The following is a 16,967-nucleotide window of genomic DNA, read 5'->3' as shown; positions in this document are numbered from 1 at the left end:
CAATAAAATAAAACAACATTAAACAAATTAAATACAGTGAAATAAGTTATTATTAAAATAACAATAGAATAGAATTAACTTCTACAAATTAAATACAATAAAATAAATGATTAATAAAAGAACAATGAAATGTAATACAATTCTACAACTTAAAGCAAATATAATAAGTGAATGAAATAATAAAACAATAACCATTCTTAATCAAAGGCCTGACAGACTCATGCCAGAATACAAATTGCCAAAAGTGAAAGCTATTTAGCTTGTTTAGACAGTGAGCAGAGGAAACCCTGCTGTAGTCTCAAAGTTGGAGGCTTTCAGACCCAAAACATTGATCACACATTCTGTTGTTGGTAGTACCACTTGTGGTAATCAGTAGTTTTATTTTTTATTAGAGTTTCCATTTTATTTGGCTTTGATATACTGAGCCAATGCAACAACAGTTGTCTCCTGTCCTGTCCTGTCCTGTCCTGTCCTTCAGCTGGTATGTTAACCATTAGAAAGAGCAGTGGGCCAGCTGGGACATCAGACACTGATTCACACTGCCGGACCAACAGCCAGGTAACACACACAGAAACACACACACACACCCTGTACTCTACTGTTTACAAGATGTTTCAACATATAAGGGAACTGAAAAAAATAGCTGTGAAAATAAAATGTTGCAAAATTGCAACATGCAAAAAGCAGCAAATTATCGCGGTATTAATATCTGAATCACCGTTTCACACAGTGGACTCCCCTATGTTACATTTTGTTCATACAGTTTTTGTTGTTACAGAGTTTAGTATAACATCAGTCTTCCTAAATTGGGGTTCTATAGACCCTTTTACAGTTTGTAAACCATGATGACGTACGTAAGTGCGCGCATGCAATTTGGCAACGGAAGTATGGCGGAGTGCAATAGATGGTCAAGCTATTGAAGGGCATTAACCAACAAAGATCGCGAATGCAACCTAAACCAAGTGGACAGATGTTGACTGACTTTATTACTGAGTGGGTAGAGGACATTAGCAAGTGGCCCAAAATTAAGCGGCCAGATATATACACGTATTTGGTGGAGAAACCTAGCGTGTAACGTTACAATTGTGCAGTCAGTTATTGCTGACTGCACATATGTACATATTACATTTATTTATTTATTTATTTATTGTACATACTACATTTATTTATTTATTGACGGACTGTACACACTATGTTCACCCATTCACTCTGTATCTTTTATATCTCTATTATTGTCTTTAGAATTTTTGTATACCTTTACCTCTCCTGTGATTCACTCTGTTTGCTGATGTTGCTGCTTTGACACCTGAATTTCCCTCCGGGGATTAATAAAGGTCCATCTTATCTTATCTTACAACCCGTTCTCACTCCCAAACAAACACAAGACTTTCAACCAGGAGACCGCTGTGAATGTCCCGTGTGAAAGTAAAAGTAACATTGACTTATTTTATCACGTCAGTCTTTAGTCACATGACTAGTCGGTATCGTCAGTCAGTGAAGTTAACGTCAACCATGGTTGTGTTGCCTAAACCTAACTTCCTGTGAAAACAGAAGTTTATTTTGAAAGTACACTATGCATGTAACGAGCGTATATCGACACGCCTTCCCTGGTCCGCCCGTGTGTCGGTTTCCGATGCCGAGGGGCGCTGACCAAGCGGCGCTATTTGAAGAGTTGGGAGTTAGAATGTGTTGAATGTTACACCAGCGAGAAATTATGAGCATACAAGATGTTAACTATGTTATCTGTGGTCATGCACAGAACATCAAATACCGTGACACGGACTCAGAGTTCTGAGTTTATTGAGTATTAGAATTGTCGCTACAAACGGTAGCATTTTTTATCGTCTCCTCAGTCCAGTTTTAGTCAACACGTTTAATAGCTTGCAACCATATAGAGTTGTTACGGTTTAACGAGTGACCGTGTTAACTGGTGACAATGCGTCGTGGTTACTCATAGTGACGGCAGCTGTGGTAAACAGGAACAGAATATGTAGGTGTCATCGTAAAAGCCTTCAATCAATTTAAAATACGTACTGTGTTTGTTATCTACGCTGACCATTTACGTAAGTTACTACGAGCAACCACTGCCGCTTTCGGCTGAAAGTCAATTCGTCTGGATGACTGGGGCAAAACGCCATTTCCGTTGCCAACATATGCGCATATTTTTTGATGACGTCGGCTGTAAAAAAGGTCTGTTGTCTAAGATGTAGGGTTGTTTGACAGTTAAACATGATCAAGTTGTTGCTCAGATAGTAAAAGAGGCCGGCTGAGTGGGTGGCCTGTGGTTTTTGACCTCTCCTCTTCAGCCTGTAAAATCTCATTATCACCTTTTTCTCACTGAATGATACTCTAAAATAATATTTCCTATGTTGTCACAGGCTCTGACCTTTGACCTCACTATCTTTTGGTTGCTGGTAATGTTAGAGTTATTGTTTATGCACATTGAAGCTCTTTTTTGTTGCACTGGTGAAATTCTCTGACTTAAATGCACAGTAAAATGTAAATGTTATCAAGCAAATATTTTTTTTTGCAGTCAATGTTTTGTGTGTGTGCTTTGTGCATATGCAGCAGATGATCCAGAGCCTACTGGACACAAAGACAGACGCCTTTGTGGCATTACCTCCTGGTGAAATCAGACCTCCCTGCAAACTGATGGACAGAACACACCATGTCACTGAGAAAGTCACCCAGGTTAGTAGAGGTGCCTTAATGATGCTGTTCTAAACTAGACGGACCAGCAGTTCATCCAGTGGCATCCATATTTGTCTGTGTGCTCAAGTGCATTCTTTAAACAAGTGTATTTATTGAGTTTTCAACATAACTCCTCCAGTATTTCAACGAACAAACAAGTAAGGTGCACTAAAGAACATTCACGTCAAGGCGCTATCTAATTATACTATATTTTGACAGGGCAATATAAAAAACATTCCTAAGTACAAAAGATATATGTAATGTATAAGTAAATCAATAAAAAAAAAATGAACATAAATTATGATACAGGGTCTTTAGGGGAGATAGCAGGTCCGCAGTAGATGTCACATAGAAGTGGTGTACATCATCTAAAAGCTGGGAACCTGAAGATTAATTTGAGCAGTGTATCAAGTTGTTCAAGTCATTAATCTCTAATAAACTTGAATTAATTAATTAAATTCAATTAATTTTGAAAGTGTATAATGGGTGGTTTGACATACAATTTTGCGCCAGTTTGTCATAGTGCAAACATTTTTCTCATTCTTTTCAATATTCATATTCCTTTCTGGCTAATAATGACGTTTTGAACTAGCGAGGCAACACTGCAGTAGCTAGAAGGCTATTGACCAGGTTGGCTGGACAACCTCCAGAGTCAGCTCGTTGGCTACCAGCTGGTTAGACCAGCTAGTAGCAATGATGGCAATTTGCTGAAAATATGATTTCAGGAATGTCTTTATATGGATATCCTACATATTCGTGAATTTGGGTATAATTTATTAACCTAAAACTATAAGGTTATTGTCTGTGGCGCTACTGGCGGTGTCCAACCTTGAAGTTCAGGACACACGACTTTATCAGCTCATCAAACATGTCTGCATCAGGCTCAGTATCTGATGCATCTGTTAAGATGAGCTCGCCTTTAGTTAGAGGTTTAGCCTGCAGACTAAATGTGTCTCTTACTGGGAAAATCAAAAATACATTGCATTAAGATATAATTAACCATGGCATGACAAGCAAACTAATGATTGTTCTTATCTTTAAAACCAAGTCCACTTGCTCAACTGCACTGATATGTTGGTGATATCACCCTATGTGTGTTTGCGTGCGTGTGTGCGTTCATGTGTGTAACCAGGGGTTCCCCGATTTACCAGCTGTGCGCCCATTCCATCAACACTATAGTCACACACTCTCACACACTGCAGACACAGCAGCTCACATTAGTTCTCTACATTCACCTCCTTTCTTCATGTCTTTATCCTCCTCAGAGTTCCCCTTTATCTCCCTTCCTCCTCCTCCTCCTCCTCCTCCTGTTATCTAGATGTTTTTTGTTTTATGACCCGCTGGTTGAGGTGATTAATCAAGATGGTTCATGGTTGTTCCTGTCTGTGTGTGAATACTGTATGTGTTTGTGTGGACGAGGCAGAAACTGTGTTCATCTAAACACAGAATCTCTGCTGAACACACACACACACACACACACACACACACACACACACACACACACACACACACACACACACTGTTGGCTTGTAAACTATGAACTCCATGCTCCTCGCAGGAAATAGGCTGTTCACCTTTGGACTGATAAATAGATTATTATCCATCTTATACTCAGATAATATTATTTGTGGTGGAGTATGAATGTAAGTGAAAAGCAATATAATATCGTTAAGTATGACTGATGTTCAGCGTTGCCAGGAACTCGGCATGTAAGGACCAGGTAAAATGACAACACCTTCTTCACGGGTGTTTCTGCAACTACGGTCACTTTTGATTCTCCCAAATAAAAAAATAAAAAAATAAACCTCTATGAATTTTATACATCAGAGTATGTAATACATAGAAACAGGTACACAAAATGACATATAGTCGTTAAGATTTTAATCTGTAACATGTTTATTTGTTATGGTTGTTATCACTTGTTCTTACTAAATGTCCTTACAGCAACATTACAATAACGTTCATTTTATACATTTTTTTATACATGAAAGAGTTTGATAATTGGAGACAGAGTATCAAACAGCATTCATGTTCCAGCTCCATGACAGGTGTAAAGGGACAGCATCTTTGTCACTGTCCCCCGACCCCTCAGCTATTTCAGTTGGAGGGCACTGAGGTACATGGGAGACATTTCTGTTGTGGGGCAGATCCTGGACTAGATGATTAATGAGGGGGGCAGCCGCTGATAACCGTATAGTTAATTTGCCGTGGCCAGGAGCATTTAGATGACATGTCCTCTGATTCTGTGGAGGACAATCGAATCCTACAGTAATATACTCTCATAGTACTGCTTAGACAGTCTGGGTATTTGTAGCATTTATTTAATGTCCCACTGATGTCTCATAGTATATCTACTGCCATTGTAATATAGTGAAAAAAAACTGCAACAAACAGTGAATTTATATTTTACATAATTTTTTTTACAAACTGATCAACAATTTAAACATTTTTTTGTAGTTTTCTCTTTTTTTTCTACTTCCCTCCTTATTTGTTTTCCCCTTTTCCTATTCACACAATGAGAATGCCATCCGGGATAAAAATAAGGAGCTGACCAATGGATTGTTAATGGTTTGATCCTTCGTCTCTGATATCATTTGTCTCTCTTTCTTCCTCCATGAGAGAGAGAAGGGACAAAGTCAGAGATAATGATGTCGTTGTGGAAACAATGCAGGTGACTGCCCTTAACACTGTCCCTGAGTGTGTGTGTGTGTGTGTGTGTGTGTGTGTGTGTGTGTGTGTGTGTGTGTGTGTGTGTGTGTGTGTGTGTGTGTGTGTGTGTGTGTGTGTTGATTGGATAGGCTATTGTTAGCTATAATTAGGAGGGCACATATGGAGGCTTGAGGCTCTGCAGAGGACCTTGTCCAAAAATACCTGTTAATGCACACCATCAGCGTCACTACAGTTTACCATCACTGTCAGCCACATGTGAAACTCAATGGGACTCTGTAACCCTGGTTCTTTAAAATAAACTCAAGTTTTTTCAATACTTTCAGCAGAAAAAGTAAGTGCATCTCCTCCTAAAGAGAGATGCTGTGCAAATGTACAGTACAAGACACAGCAGCGTAACTTCATTGATTATTTTCCATGTATGTATTTTCAAAAATGACATGTAGGGGAGCATTATTCGTTATTTAGTTTTCATGAAACTGCTGTCACTGCATCCCAAAATAGATGAGTTTGAGCAACACCTCTTATAACTGTGCTTCAGTTACCACCAACTCTCTGAAGACGCTAGCTGTAACTGTGTGTGGATATCAGCGCTGATCTTTGTGATTTGTACTGTTTTTTGCAATAAGGCTAATTTTCATAGAAAGGGTATGATTTTTCTGACAAATGTCTGCATATTACCAAATTTAAATACGTGCAAATAGTACAGGAGCACTGAGACGCTACAGTATTTGCTTGGCAGTTTAGTTATGGGTGCATTTCACCCTTTGTGGGTGCTTTGAGAATTACACAGTTTATTTTTGTCTGCTTTGTGCAGGTGTAGCGGAGGCAAAAATCTGCACAATCCTTTTGTGAATTCACCCCTTCAGGGTGTTGGGCATTGTGCCACTTCTCCTGGGTCAAAAACATGATACTTAAAGGTCCCATATTGTACAAAGTGAGATTTTCAGGTATTGTATATTATAAAGCAGGTTTAAGTGCTTTATGAATACTGTTAAACTATCAAAACGCTCAATATACGGAGAAATACACACAGCCCGTGTTCAGAAATTGCACGTTTGAAACAAGCCGTTAGGATTTCTGTCCATTTGTGATGTCACAAATATACAATATTTAGATCATTACACAGTTTTAAACGTAAACATTCAAAATGTGTCCGAGTTTATTTCCTGTTGCAGTGTATTTGAATGACATCAGCTGACAGGAAGTAAACATGGACCCAAACTGTTGCCTAGCAACGCAATTCCGTTGCAATTCCATTGAAATGCAGTAAAACGGAGCGTTTCAGACAGAGGGTGAATACAGGTATATTTAGACAGACAGTATGAGGAAAATAATGTGTTTTTTGATTATTACAGCATGTAAACATGTTCTATTAGAAACACAAAATACAAGTATCAACCTGAAAATGAGCATAATATGGGACTTTTAAGAAGAGTTCTTAGGGTTTTAAGTATTGGGTCTTTGTCATTTACTGTCACGCAGCTGTCGGACGTTTGAATGGAAAAGTAGCTACAGTACATGTAGTATAGCCAGTCAAATAAAGATAAATCTTGACTAATGATCCAACAGTTTATCCATTAAACTCCATTAAATTAACACAAGAGCTGAACTATAAAGGAAAATAAACAAAGTCATGGAAATCAATGATTTGCTTATCAAAATACATTCTGGAGGAAACGTTAATGCCTGCTGGATTATGTTCAGTAGCAAAAAACAGTTTTAAACCATTTCAGGACTTGTGAAGTGGAGTGCATAGATGGGCGTACAGAGCACAGGACTTTGACAACGAGGACTGACGTTTACATACTGCAACCCTATTAGCTTTATGATTGATTAACGTGCTTTAAGAGCGGATACTGTAAGAAAAATAATGAAACATATTGACAGTGAAGGTTTTGCTTTTTCTTAAAGCTAGAATTTATTTTAGAAGCATTTTTTGTTATAATTGCTAAAAATGATCTTTACATCCCGACAGCAATCAATAAATCAAATGCTCTGACAAAAAAGAAAAAAATCAAGTATCTGTAACTGTATCTCATATAACTGAAAGCTACTCTCCAAAGCCTGTACATCCTGCCTATCTTCTACTAGGACAGATATCATCCGCATACGAGTAAAACTAAAACTGGGGTATTAAAACCCAACTCTTCTAGTCTGACCCCCTGAAACCTCTTACGCAGCAACGCTAGCAATGGTTCAATGGCCAGAAAGAGCCCCCCCCCCCTGCCGGACACCCCGCCCCACCTCTACAGACCTACTCAGCCCACCCCTACCCTAACTAAACATAAGGCCCAGTTTACAACATTTGACCCCTGCAATAAAGTTTTCCCCACAACCAGAAGCAGACAATGTTTTAAACAGGTACCCATGATCCACCTTGTGAAACAACTGTTCTTGATCAAGGGCTAGCAGACCAAATTTACATTTAACAGTCCAGCCAAGTCCATCACATCCCGTAGTAAGTGGAGACTGTCCAATGTTGAGCAACCTGGTACACAGTATGTTTGGTCTTTGTGTACAATTGATCGCAAGCAGTTCTTGAGTCTATTAGCCAGAGTCTATTGGCCAGGCCAGGGCCCGTATCCGAGTCCACTTGTCCAGTTTGATTTATTAGTGTCAGCGCTCCGTACCGTACTTGGGCACAGTTCGTCGATCCGTACCCGAGTCCACTTTAAAAGGTGGTTTGGAGTACGGATCAACGTGTAGAGTCGACATATTTTCACATCAAACTCAGTGAAATAAGAGTTTGTTTCAGCCAAACCAGAGTTGGTGATTGTTGGAAAGACTAACGACAACGGTTTTGGTGAGCTTTATTTTGTTTCTGTCAAGTTTGAATGAAGTGTTTTACGATGCTCTGCCACTAGAACAGCTGATCTCAACATAAACAAATACACTTGGATGATGGCGCAAGTATACTTCGGTACGGAACAACTTTACTAATGTGAAAGCTGAACGGAGAGGGGGGGCAGTCGTACTTGGGCAGAGTACGGATCAATCGTACCTAATGTGAAAACGACCTTAGAATACATTTAAAAATCCGCACAGTGCAATGCCAGAGGTCTCTTTCTTTGGCAGAAGAGACAAGACTGCTCAAAGACAACTCGGCAGTTTCTCAAATGTCTCTGCACATTCGCATAGAACTTCAATTCGATTTGATTTCGTGCTGATCATCACAACTTTTTTTTTAAAATTCCTGTCTATGTACACAAATCAATACATTAAATTTCGTGACTATTTAACGAACTGCTGTGTAACTGGGCTGGTATATGATGATTCTAATAAAGCAGCTGCTGGTTACAGCATTATCCCTCAATACTGGACCAATTTCAGAAATTGTTGTCCCCATTTGACATTTAGACACAAAAACATAACAAATAGGGTCCAGGTTGAGAAATACCAAAGTTACCCTTTAAACTCAGCCAACACACCCCTTTTCCCCTGATTTATGATTGATTATGGTCGAGTCAAGATTTACAGCAAACCCAATATTTCTATTTCAACCATAAACCATAAACAAGCACATTGTTGTGAGCTGACAAAATGACCTGATGTATCTTCTTGTTGGAGAGGTGAAACCTTTCTGACTAAAAAGTCAACAGCTTTTTGTTGTGTGAAATATATCTACCATTTGTCTTATAGAATGTAAATGCTGCATCACTGTACATGATGGTGGAGAGAGGAGGGGGAAAGAAAGGGAGGACAAAAGGGGGAGGGGAAAGAGGGAGTGATGGGATGAGAGAGGCAGCATGGACCAGTGTGTGGGACTGAAAGTGCTGAGGAGTACTACTATAACTATAGCTCAGAGATCACAGACTAAAAGGAAAAGGAAGGAGAGGTGGGAGAAAAGAAGAGACATTTGTCTGCCTAGAGATGACATAACTGACTCAGTGATCCCAGAGAAAAAGAGACAGAGAGAGAGAAAGAGGAAGCTGTCAACTGAAATAATCCTGCAACAAGCAAAGAGAACTACCTCAACTGCTGCTGGAAGAGTTTTACTTGCAACTTCTACTCTGTCAAACCAACTACTGAAGACTACTGGACTTATTGATCACTTCTGGGACGACTTTGTTTACGCTCCCCACTCTGCACTCTTGTCTTTGGAGCATCACCGGGAGGCTTAGCAACACCAGATGCTTTTGTTGAAATGATTCCGCGAGTGATGTGAAGGGGTGCTGAAGGGAACTGGAAGGTAAATCTCACGATGTATGGCTGTGAACTGACCCACAGGAGTGTTATATGTCTTGATATAAAACCTTGAGAGTACACCATGGAGTGAGATAAAACATTGCTACAAGAACTGTACAGATTCAAGAAAACGACACCTACAATGTCTTCCAATTTCTCATATGAAAGTAAAGTTTTTTTTGGGGATATGCTCAAATATCACAGAACAAGGCAATAAAAACCTTTTGGGATAAAGTCAATGTGAACGAAACACAGCAACAGAACCCTTTATGATAAGTTCAACTATTGTGAATCGAGGGAATTCACTTTTTTTTTTTTCTTCAAATAAGAACACTGATCCAAACTTGAACTGAACTAACAGCAATGAGGTGATGGATACAATGATCTCCACAAGGCAAACAAGAAGTGGGTGGATAGAATGACAAACTATCAGAGATAAAGGGGAAGGAAAGTTGAAGGACAGCTAAAGAAGAGGAGAGTGAGGAGACTGAGAAGCACAAACAAATGGAGGGTGTGAGGAGAAGAAAAGTGAAAGGTTGCAAAGAGAGAAGAGGAGCAACTGAATAAAACCACAAAGTAAAAACAACTGTATGCAAACATAAATGAACTGTAAAACATCTGAGGCAGAAGGAGAGAAGAAGAAGAAGAAGATGAAGACAAAGGACAAAAAATGGACAGACAGAGGAGAGGACAGACGGATTGAATCGCATTCGCAGCAGGTGTTGACCATGTCTTCTTCGTTGAGTGTTCTGGACAGTAGTGCGTCTCAGGATGGCCTGTCAGGTTTGGACAGCGAACACAGAAAAGCCAGAGTGAATAGAGCTGTCCGCATCTCCTCAATAGTAGCTCAGGAGGTGAGTGGAACTGTGTGTGAGTGCGTGTGTGTGTGTGTGTGTGTGTGTGTGTGTGCAGTTGATTCATTAATAGATTCCATGTTTATTATATAATTGATCAATGTTGACCCACAATACACCCGTTTTTGTCTTTCTTAGGGGGGGTACAGGAGGTCTTTAGGGGAGATAGCAGGTCAACAGTAGATGTCACATAGAAATAGTGTACATCATCTGAAAGCTGGGAACCTGAAGATTAATTTGAGATGCAGCTCAGCACTATGTGTCAAGTTGTTCTAATCAGATATCAGAAATTAATATGGATTAATTGATTCATTAAAATAAATGATCAATAATCCCTCCAAAATACCAAATTAAGACACCAAGACCTTGAGGAACACCATAGAAAAAGCAAACATTTTCTCTCCATCTCTCTAATAGTTTAACCTTCTGCGTGAACAGTTAGCTCACCGATGCGATGCAACAGCCGTGGTGGCTAATTATGGTTAGCAGAAGGCTTAGCTAAACTATTAGCAACATCTTCTCTCCATCTCTGAAACGCTTCGATGTTGTAGATTGCTAGCGCTACAAATCACCGTATGTCATCTCAAAGGTATGCGATGAAGCAGGAGCCATACTCCTTCGATTCTGACACCCAACAACAAAGCAAAATTACATTTTCAACGTGTAAGTTTAGCCAACTATTCTGAGGTGATTTGTGTTTGCCTCCAGTCTTTCCTTTGTATTGCCTCAAGCTAACACCGTGTCGTAATCATTACATCTGCATGAATAGGGTTCTACAAAGAGGGTCATCTCCACCTCCCAGTCCTCCATCCATCAAGGTACCCAGTCCTTGACTACTTGCCCCGGGTGCTGCCGATGTGTAGGCCTACACGTGGCTCATGTTAGGTCCCAGAGGAGTTCAGATGCTGCTGCTCATTAATTACACTGTTCACAGCTCCTTCCCATGGGTCTCCATGTGTACATGTGTGTATTTAAGTTGATATACCACAGACCCACTTTCATATAGGTGCGAACATTCATCTATAATGAATGCTCTTTTTCTGTTGTGTGAACAGTTCTCACTAATAATTAGATTTCCAGTAACTCCTTTAAGTACAGGCCCCAATTTAGCCCCAATACCAGATCATTTTCATAAGGTTTGATTTTTTTATGTTAAGAACATTTCTTAAAGGGACTCAATGTAAGAATCAGAAATGTCTTGTTAACAGCGACACCTGTAGCCGTTAAGTCAACAAAAGTCAACGTCCTGTTGCTCTCACTTGTGCTCGCTCTACATAGACATGAACGAGCATCGATCAAAACAGTGAGGAGACACACGTCAGCTAAAACCACAATATCACTCTATATTTCATCTGCTTGGCAGTAATGTTAGCTGACCAGACGAAGGTCTCTCCAGGCCCGGCCGATGTTGATACTGGTGTTAACTTTTCCTGCTTCAGCCTCCCGACCGCGGTCAGAAGGCTCAAGGGAGACACCGTAGTTTTGGTCGGAGACGATAACGTTACTCGCTCCGGAGCCCCGTCCCTTCACTCAGCAGCAGGAAACAAGACACGGGAAAACCTCTATTGGTTTTGAGGAGCTGCAGCATTTATTTCTGCACAAACTTCTACTGTACATTCACTAGATATTCTCAGAGCTAAACTAACTCTTCTGCTCCGCTGCTCGCTCGTTTCGCCGCCGCTCATGCACACACACTCCCACAACACTAGTTTTCCTCCGATGTCGGTCACATTCCTGTTTTGCAAGACGGGCTTCATTAGATATAACTTTGCGGTTTTGGTGCTTCCATGTAGTTTGTGTTGGAGTCTGAATTGTGGTGGAGCTGCTGGTGGAGGCTGGTCATTTGTTTGCATTAGCGGACTCCATTTCTTCAGCTGAGCTGAAGAGAGAAAGCACACGCGAGCGCATGACGTCACATCCACTGGGACACTGACCCAGTGTCCTTCCAGTCCTTTACATTAAAAGCAGTCTACGGGCTGATAGAGGAAACATAGAAAGTTGCGGAAGGTGTCATATTTTAGGTTAGGTTACAACCTGTCCCCTCATTTGCAATAAAAAACGATTTATACGTGTAAAAAGTTATATACAGTACCTTTAAATATGTCTTAATTGAATTAATTTAATATTACCTAATTGAGTCTTCTAATTCTTAAAAAGAATTAACTTGTGTTACAACAGATATTGGTAAACTTATTTTAGATTATTCTTGTGCTGATGTTGACATGTTGTACTCTTAAAAGTATTGTAGCTCTGTGAAACTTCAACAGGATTTTTAGTAATATCCTTCATGGTCTATCTAGTAATTAATCACTGTCATCAGAGCCCACACACAGTTGTAAAGGTACAAGGTCACGGTTCTGTAGACAAGCCGTAGAGCCTGTGGTGTGTTAGAGATCATGAGAGAGCAGGTGTAAAAAAAGATGACTGTATTTTAAATGTCACCTTGGCCACTTTCAAGTTGTCCTCATGTCATGTCATAGGAGCAAAGAGAAAATATATTAAGCTGTTTTTACCTTGCTGACACAAAGGTTGATAGATGTGAGCAGGGCTAAAATAGTAACCAGGGATAAGAATGTGTACAGAAATAAAAGTAGTTGCTGGTAAGACTCACACTTGTTTACATACATGTTCTGTTCTGTTCAGAGATGTACTCTGTCATGATTATTTATCCATTGCTCAGTGTGTTGCAACACTGCTTACATTTACATACACATTCATATTCCACTACTATTCTAATTATGATAATATTATGAATTTGATATAGGTCATGTAAACAGCATACTCCGTTTGGTCGTATTGCTCTGGCTCTATCTATCTGGGGTGGAGAGGAGGTCGTGTTGCTATGGCTCTATCTATCTGGTGTGGAGAGGACGTCATGTTGCTCGGGCTCTATCTGGTTGACGTGGAGAGGAGGTCATGTTGCTCTGGCTCTACCTATCTGGCGTGGAGAGGACGTCATGTTGCTCGGGCTCTATCTGGTTGACGTGGAGAGGAGGTCATGTTGCTCTGGCTCTACCTATCTGGCGTGGAGAGGAGGTCGTGTTGCTCTGGCTCTACCTATCTGGCGTGGAGAGGACGTCATGTTGCTCGGGCTCTATCTGGTTGACGTGGAGAGGAGGTCGTGTTGCTCTAACTCTACCTATCTGGCGTGGAGAGGACGTCATGTTGCTCGGGCTCTATCTGGTTGACGTGGAGAGGAGGTCATGTTGCTCTGGCTCTACCTATCTGGCGTGGAGAGGAGGTCGTGTTGCTCTGGCTCTACCTATCTGGCGTGGAGAGGAGGTCGTGTTGCTCTGACTCTATCTGTTTGGCGACGCCGGGAAGCTGCTTGACATCCTCCTGGATCCACCTTCTCACATATGTTCACATTATACGTATTATTTTTTGTCGTATGGATTGTCTTTGTTGTATTTTCATGATGTTGTTACTCTGTAGACACGACATCTATTGCACGTCTGTCCATCCTGGAAGGGGGATCCCTCCTCTGTTACTCTTCCTGAGGTTTCTTTAATTTTTTTCCCTGTTAAAAGTTTTTTTTTAGTTAAGTTTTTCCTTATCCGATGAGAGGGTCGTACTGTAAAGGACAGAGGGTGTCGTATCCTGTACAGATTGTAAAGCCCCCTGAGGCAAATTTGTGATTTGTGATTTTGGGCTATTCAAATAAAATTGACTCGACATGACAGTGTGCTGCCCCACAGCATATTTCTAGGTACTGCAGTCCTCGACAGTCAAACACAGAGGTGAAGGAAAAACCTGAATAAACGAGTGTAGAAAAATAGAAAACATTGTGGGGCTGTAGAATAACCTCATACAGCTGTATATAATGCTTAAAGAGTGGATAAACAGACTAACGGGTCTCTCTTTCTCTCTCTCTCTCCTGTAGGTTATGTCTCTGGGTGCTGATGTGTTACCAGAGTATAAACTGCAGTCCCCCAGGATCCAGAAGTGGACCATCCTTCACTACAGTCCATTCAAAGCCGTGTGGGACTGGGTCATTTTGCTCTTAGTCATTTATACAGCCATATTCACTCCTTATTCTGCTACATTTCTTCTGAGGTTGGTGCAAATTCTCACAACAACTGTTGCTCACCTGACCTGCATGAGTTACTTATGAAGATGCAAGGGTTCCCTTGCTGTCCTCTGAACTACTGTTAGAACCAATGATGAACTCTTTTCCTTATCCAGATTTTGGATATTTCATTATTTAAATGTACTTTATTTCACAGTTAAAGTTCAAAACATTAGCAATGAAATGTGGGGATTTGGGGCCACTAGTAGGCGCTGTAATAAATCACGCACAGATTTAATAGGTTAGATCGATATGCAGAGCACAGAAAAAGCAGCACACAAACATTTCTAATATTGTGCTGAGAGCATATGGACAGGGTTCATAGTAGCAGTGTACTGTTTGATATTGTGAGTAGAGAAGGAAATGATCAGGACAGCTCATTCAGATCAGTGTGTGACACAAGGTGTCCTGTCAACTACTGCCATATCTACCTGGATACAAGGTCTTAAATTAACTTTCTTCACTTCTTGCCACTGTGGCAGACAAGTATTTTTTTTGTCTGCCACTTTTGCAATCTCTGCGCTAAATGAAGAAATAACGTTTTTGATATGATATCATTCAATGTTCGATATATTTTATAAAAACATTATATGCACAGTAAATTACAGTGTTCGAATTAAACCGTAGCTTCCGGGGATACCCTATTTTTCTGAGGTGAGAGGTTAGTGTACACAGTACTGTACTGTACTTTGTTATTGTCATCTATAGTGGTTATTTGCGTAAAAACACACAATTCAAATGATTATGATTATTTAAATATTTGATTTGATTAAAAAACTCTAAACAGGTCATAATTCTCTCTCTATCATGATAACGTTGTAAACTACCTTAACCCAATAGTCCTTTTGCTGAGCAGACCGTGAACGTCTCACAATAATAACTCAATGGCACCTCTGTTAACGTTAGTAGCTCCATTATTTATCCAGTCAGGACTGCGCTGCCCACCGGCTGCTAACAGCTAACATTACTAACTCTCATCCTGCTGATTTCAACACAGATTAATCAGGGAAAAATAGTGTGCGTCCCCTCAGGTTTAGTAGCGCCATGCTGTTGAGCGTTTTTTTTCTCTCTGCCGTGGCTCCGGTCCCAAACAAACTGAAACATGATACGTCATTGTGCATGCGTAACAGAGCATCAATAAGAGGAATCGATAGTCACAGAGGCATGAGATGCCAAGAAAGCGGACAACTACGGTTCTCTACTCCCATCACTAGTGTTATATTTTTGAAGAAAATAGTTAGAAAAAAATGTCCTTATCATCAATGGACATGAAATGTACCCGCAATTACAGAATAACTCAATTGTCGATATCGGGGGGGCAAGTCTGTAAATGTGCCTAAAATTACGTGTAATCCTTCAAGTAACATTTTTTGTTTTCAATGTTGTGGTCTAATAATTTTTCAGTGAATGTTTCATTCTTGCTTGGAGTAAAACCCACTGATTGATTTATTGATGTATTTGTCTTTAGTGACCAGGAGGAGGCAGCCATACAGACCTGCGGTTACTCCTGTTCCCCCCTCAACGTGGTGGATCTCATAGTGGACATCATGTTCATTGTTGACATCATCATCAACTTCAGGACCACATACGTTAACTCCAATGACGAGGTGAGCTTCTCTCTGTGTGTGAATGACAGACAGAGTGACTAATTAACCAATTCAATGACCCACTGGCTCATTTATAGAGATCATTTTGTAGTTTCAAGGTCAAACAAATGACCTTCTCATCAGATCATGGTAAGAATAGAGGTTTCATTTTTGCCTTATATCTTCAAATATGTCCACTGATTTTTGTTCATTATTTTGTAATATAATTGTACTGTGTTGTTTTCTCTTCTATACTTAAAGGGACTATTTGTAACTTTCAGAAATGCTTCTTAACAGCGACACCTGTGGCCGTGAAATCAACGAAAGTCAGCGTCGGGCTCGCGCTTGCTCGCTCTAAATATACCTGAATGAGCATCGCTCAAAACAGTGAGGCGACACAAGTCAGCTAAAACCACAATATCACTCTATATTTCACCTGCTTGGCAGTAATGTTAGCTGACCAGATGAAGGTCTCTCCATGAACATGATTTAGATCTGATCCTAGTGTTGGCTTTTCCTGCCTAAGTGCAGGCTGATGCAGCGGGGCTCTGCAGCATGTCTCCTCTGCTCTCTCCGCCCGCAGCCGGAGAGAGCAGAGGAGACACCGGCACCCGGTCGGTAACGAGAGGGTAACATAACTCTCTGAAGAGCTCCGTCACTTCACAAGACACGGGAAACCTCTGTTGGTCTGGAGGAACTGCAGAATTTATTTCTGCACAAACGTCCCCTGTGCATTCACTAGATATTCTCAGAGCTAAACTCTTCTGCAGTGTGTAGTGAGCGCGCGTTCACGTCTAGAGGTGGAGCGAGACAGCGAGGACGCGCGCGCATTCTGAGTGAAGGAGAGCATGCAGCGGAGACGAGGCTCCAGCCACACGCGAGCGCGTATATGCGAACGCGCATGTGTGACGA

General features: G+C 40.6%; 1 protein-coding gene across 1 annotated transcript in view; it reads left to right on the top strand.

Annotated features, from left to right (window-relative positions):
* Positions 1-16,967, top strand: part of LOC141777788 (voltage-gated inwardly rectifying potassium channel KCNH6-like) — a 57,117-nt gene that overhangs the window by 30,190 nt on the left and 9,960 nt on the right. Inside the window, exons 6-9 of the mRNA XM_074652343.1 lie at positions 479-558; positions 2,569-2,691; positions 14,284-14,456; positions 15,938-16,076. Of these exons, the coding sequence (XP_074508444.1) occupies positions 479-558; positions 2,569-2,691; positions 14,284-14,456; positions 15,938-16,076 (515 nt within the window). The remainder of the gene's footprint in view (positions 1-478; positions 559-2,568; positions 2,692-14,283; positions 14,457-15,937; positions 16,077-16,967) is intronic.

The sequence above is a fragment of the Sebastes fasciatus genome, chromosome 11, assembly GCF_043250625.1.
Source record: "Sebastes fasciatus isolate fSebFas1 chromosome 11, fSebFas1.pri, whole genome shotgun sequence".
In the NCBI taxonomy this organism is placed as follows: Eukaryota; Metazoa; Chordata; class Actinopteri; order Perciformes; family Sebastidae; genus Sebastes; species Sebastes fasciatus.
This window is presented reverse-complemented; position numbering and strand designations above follow the sequence as displayed.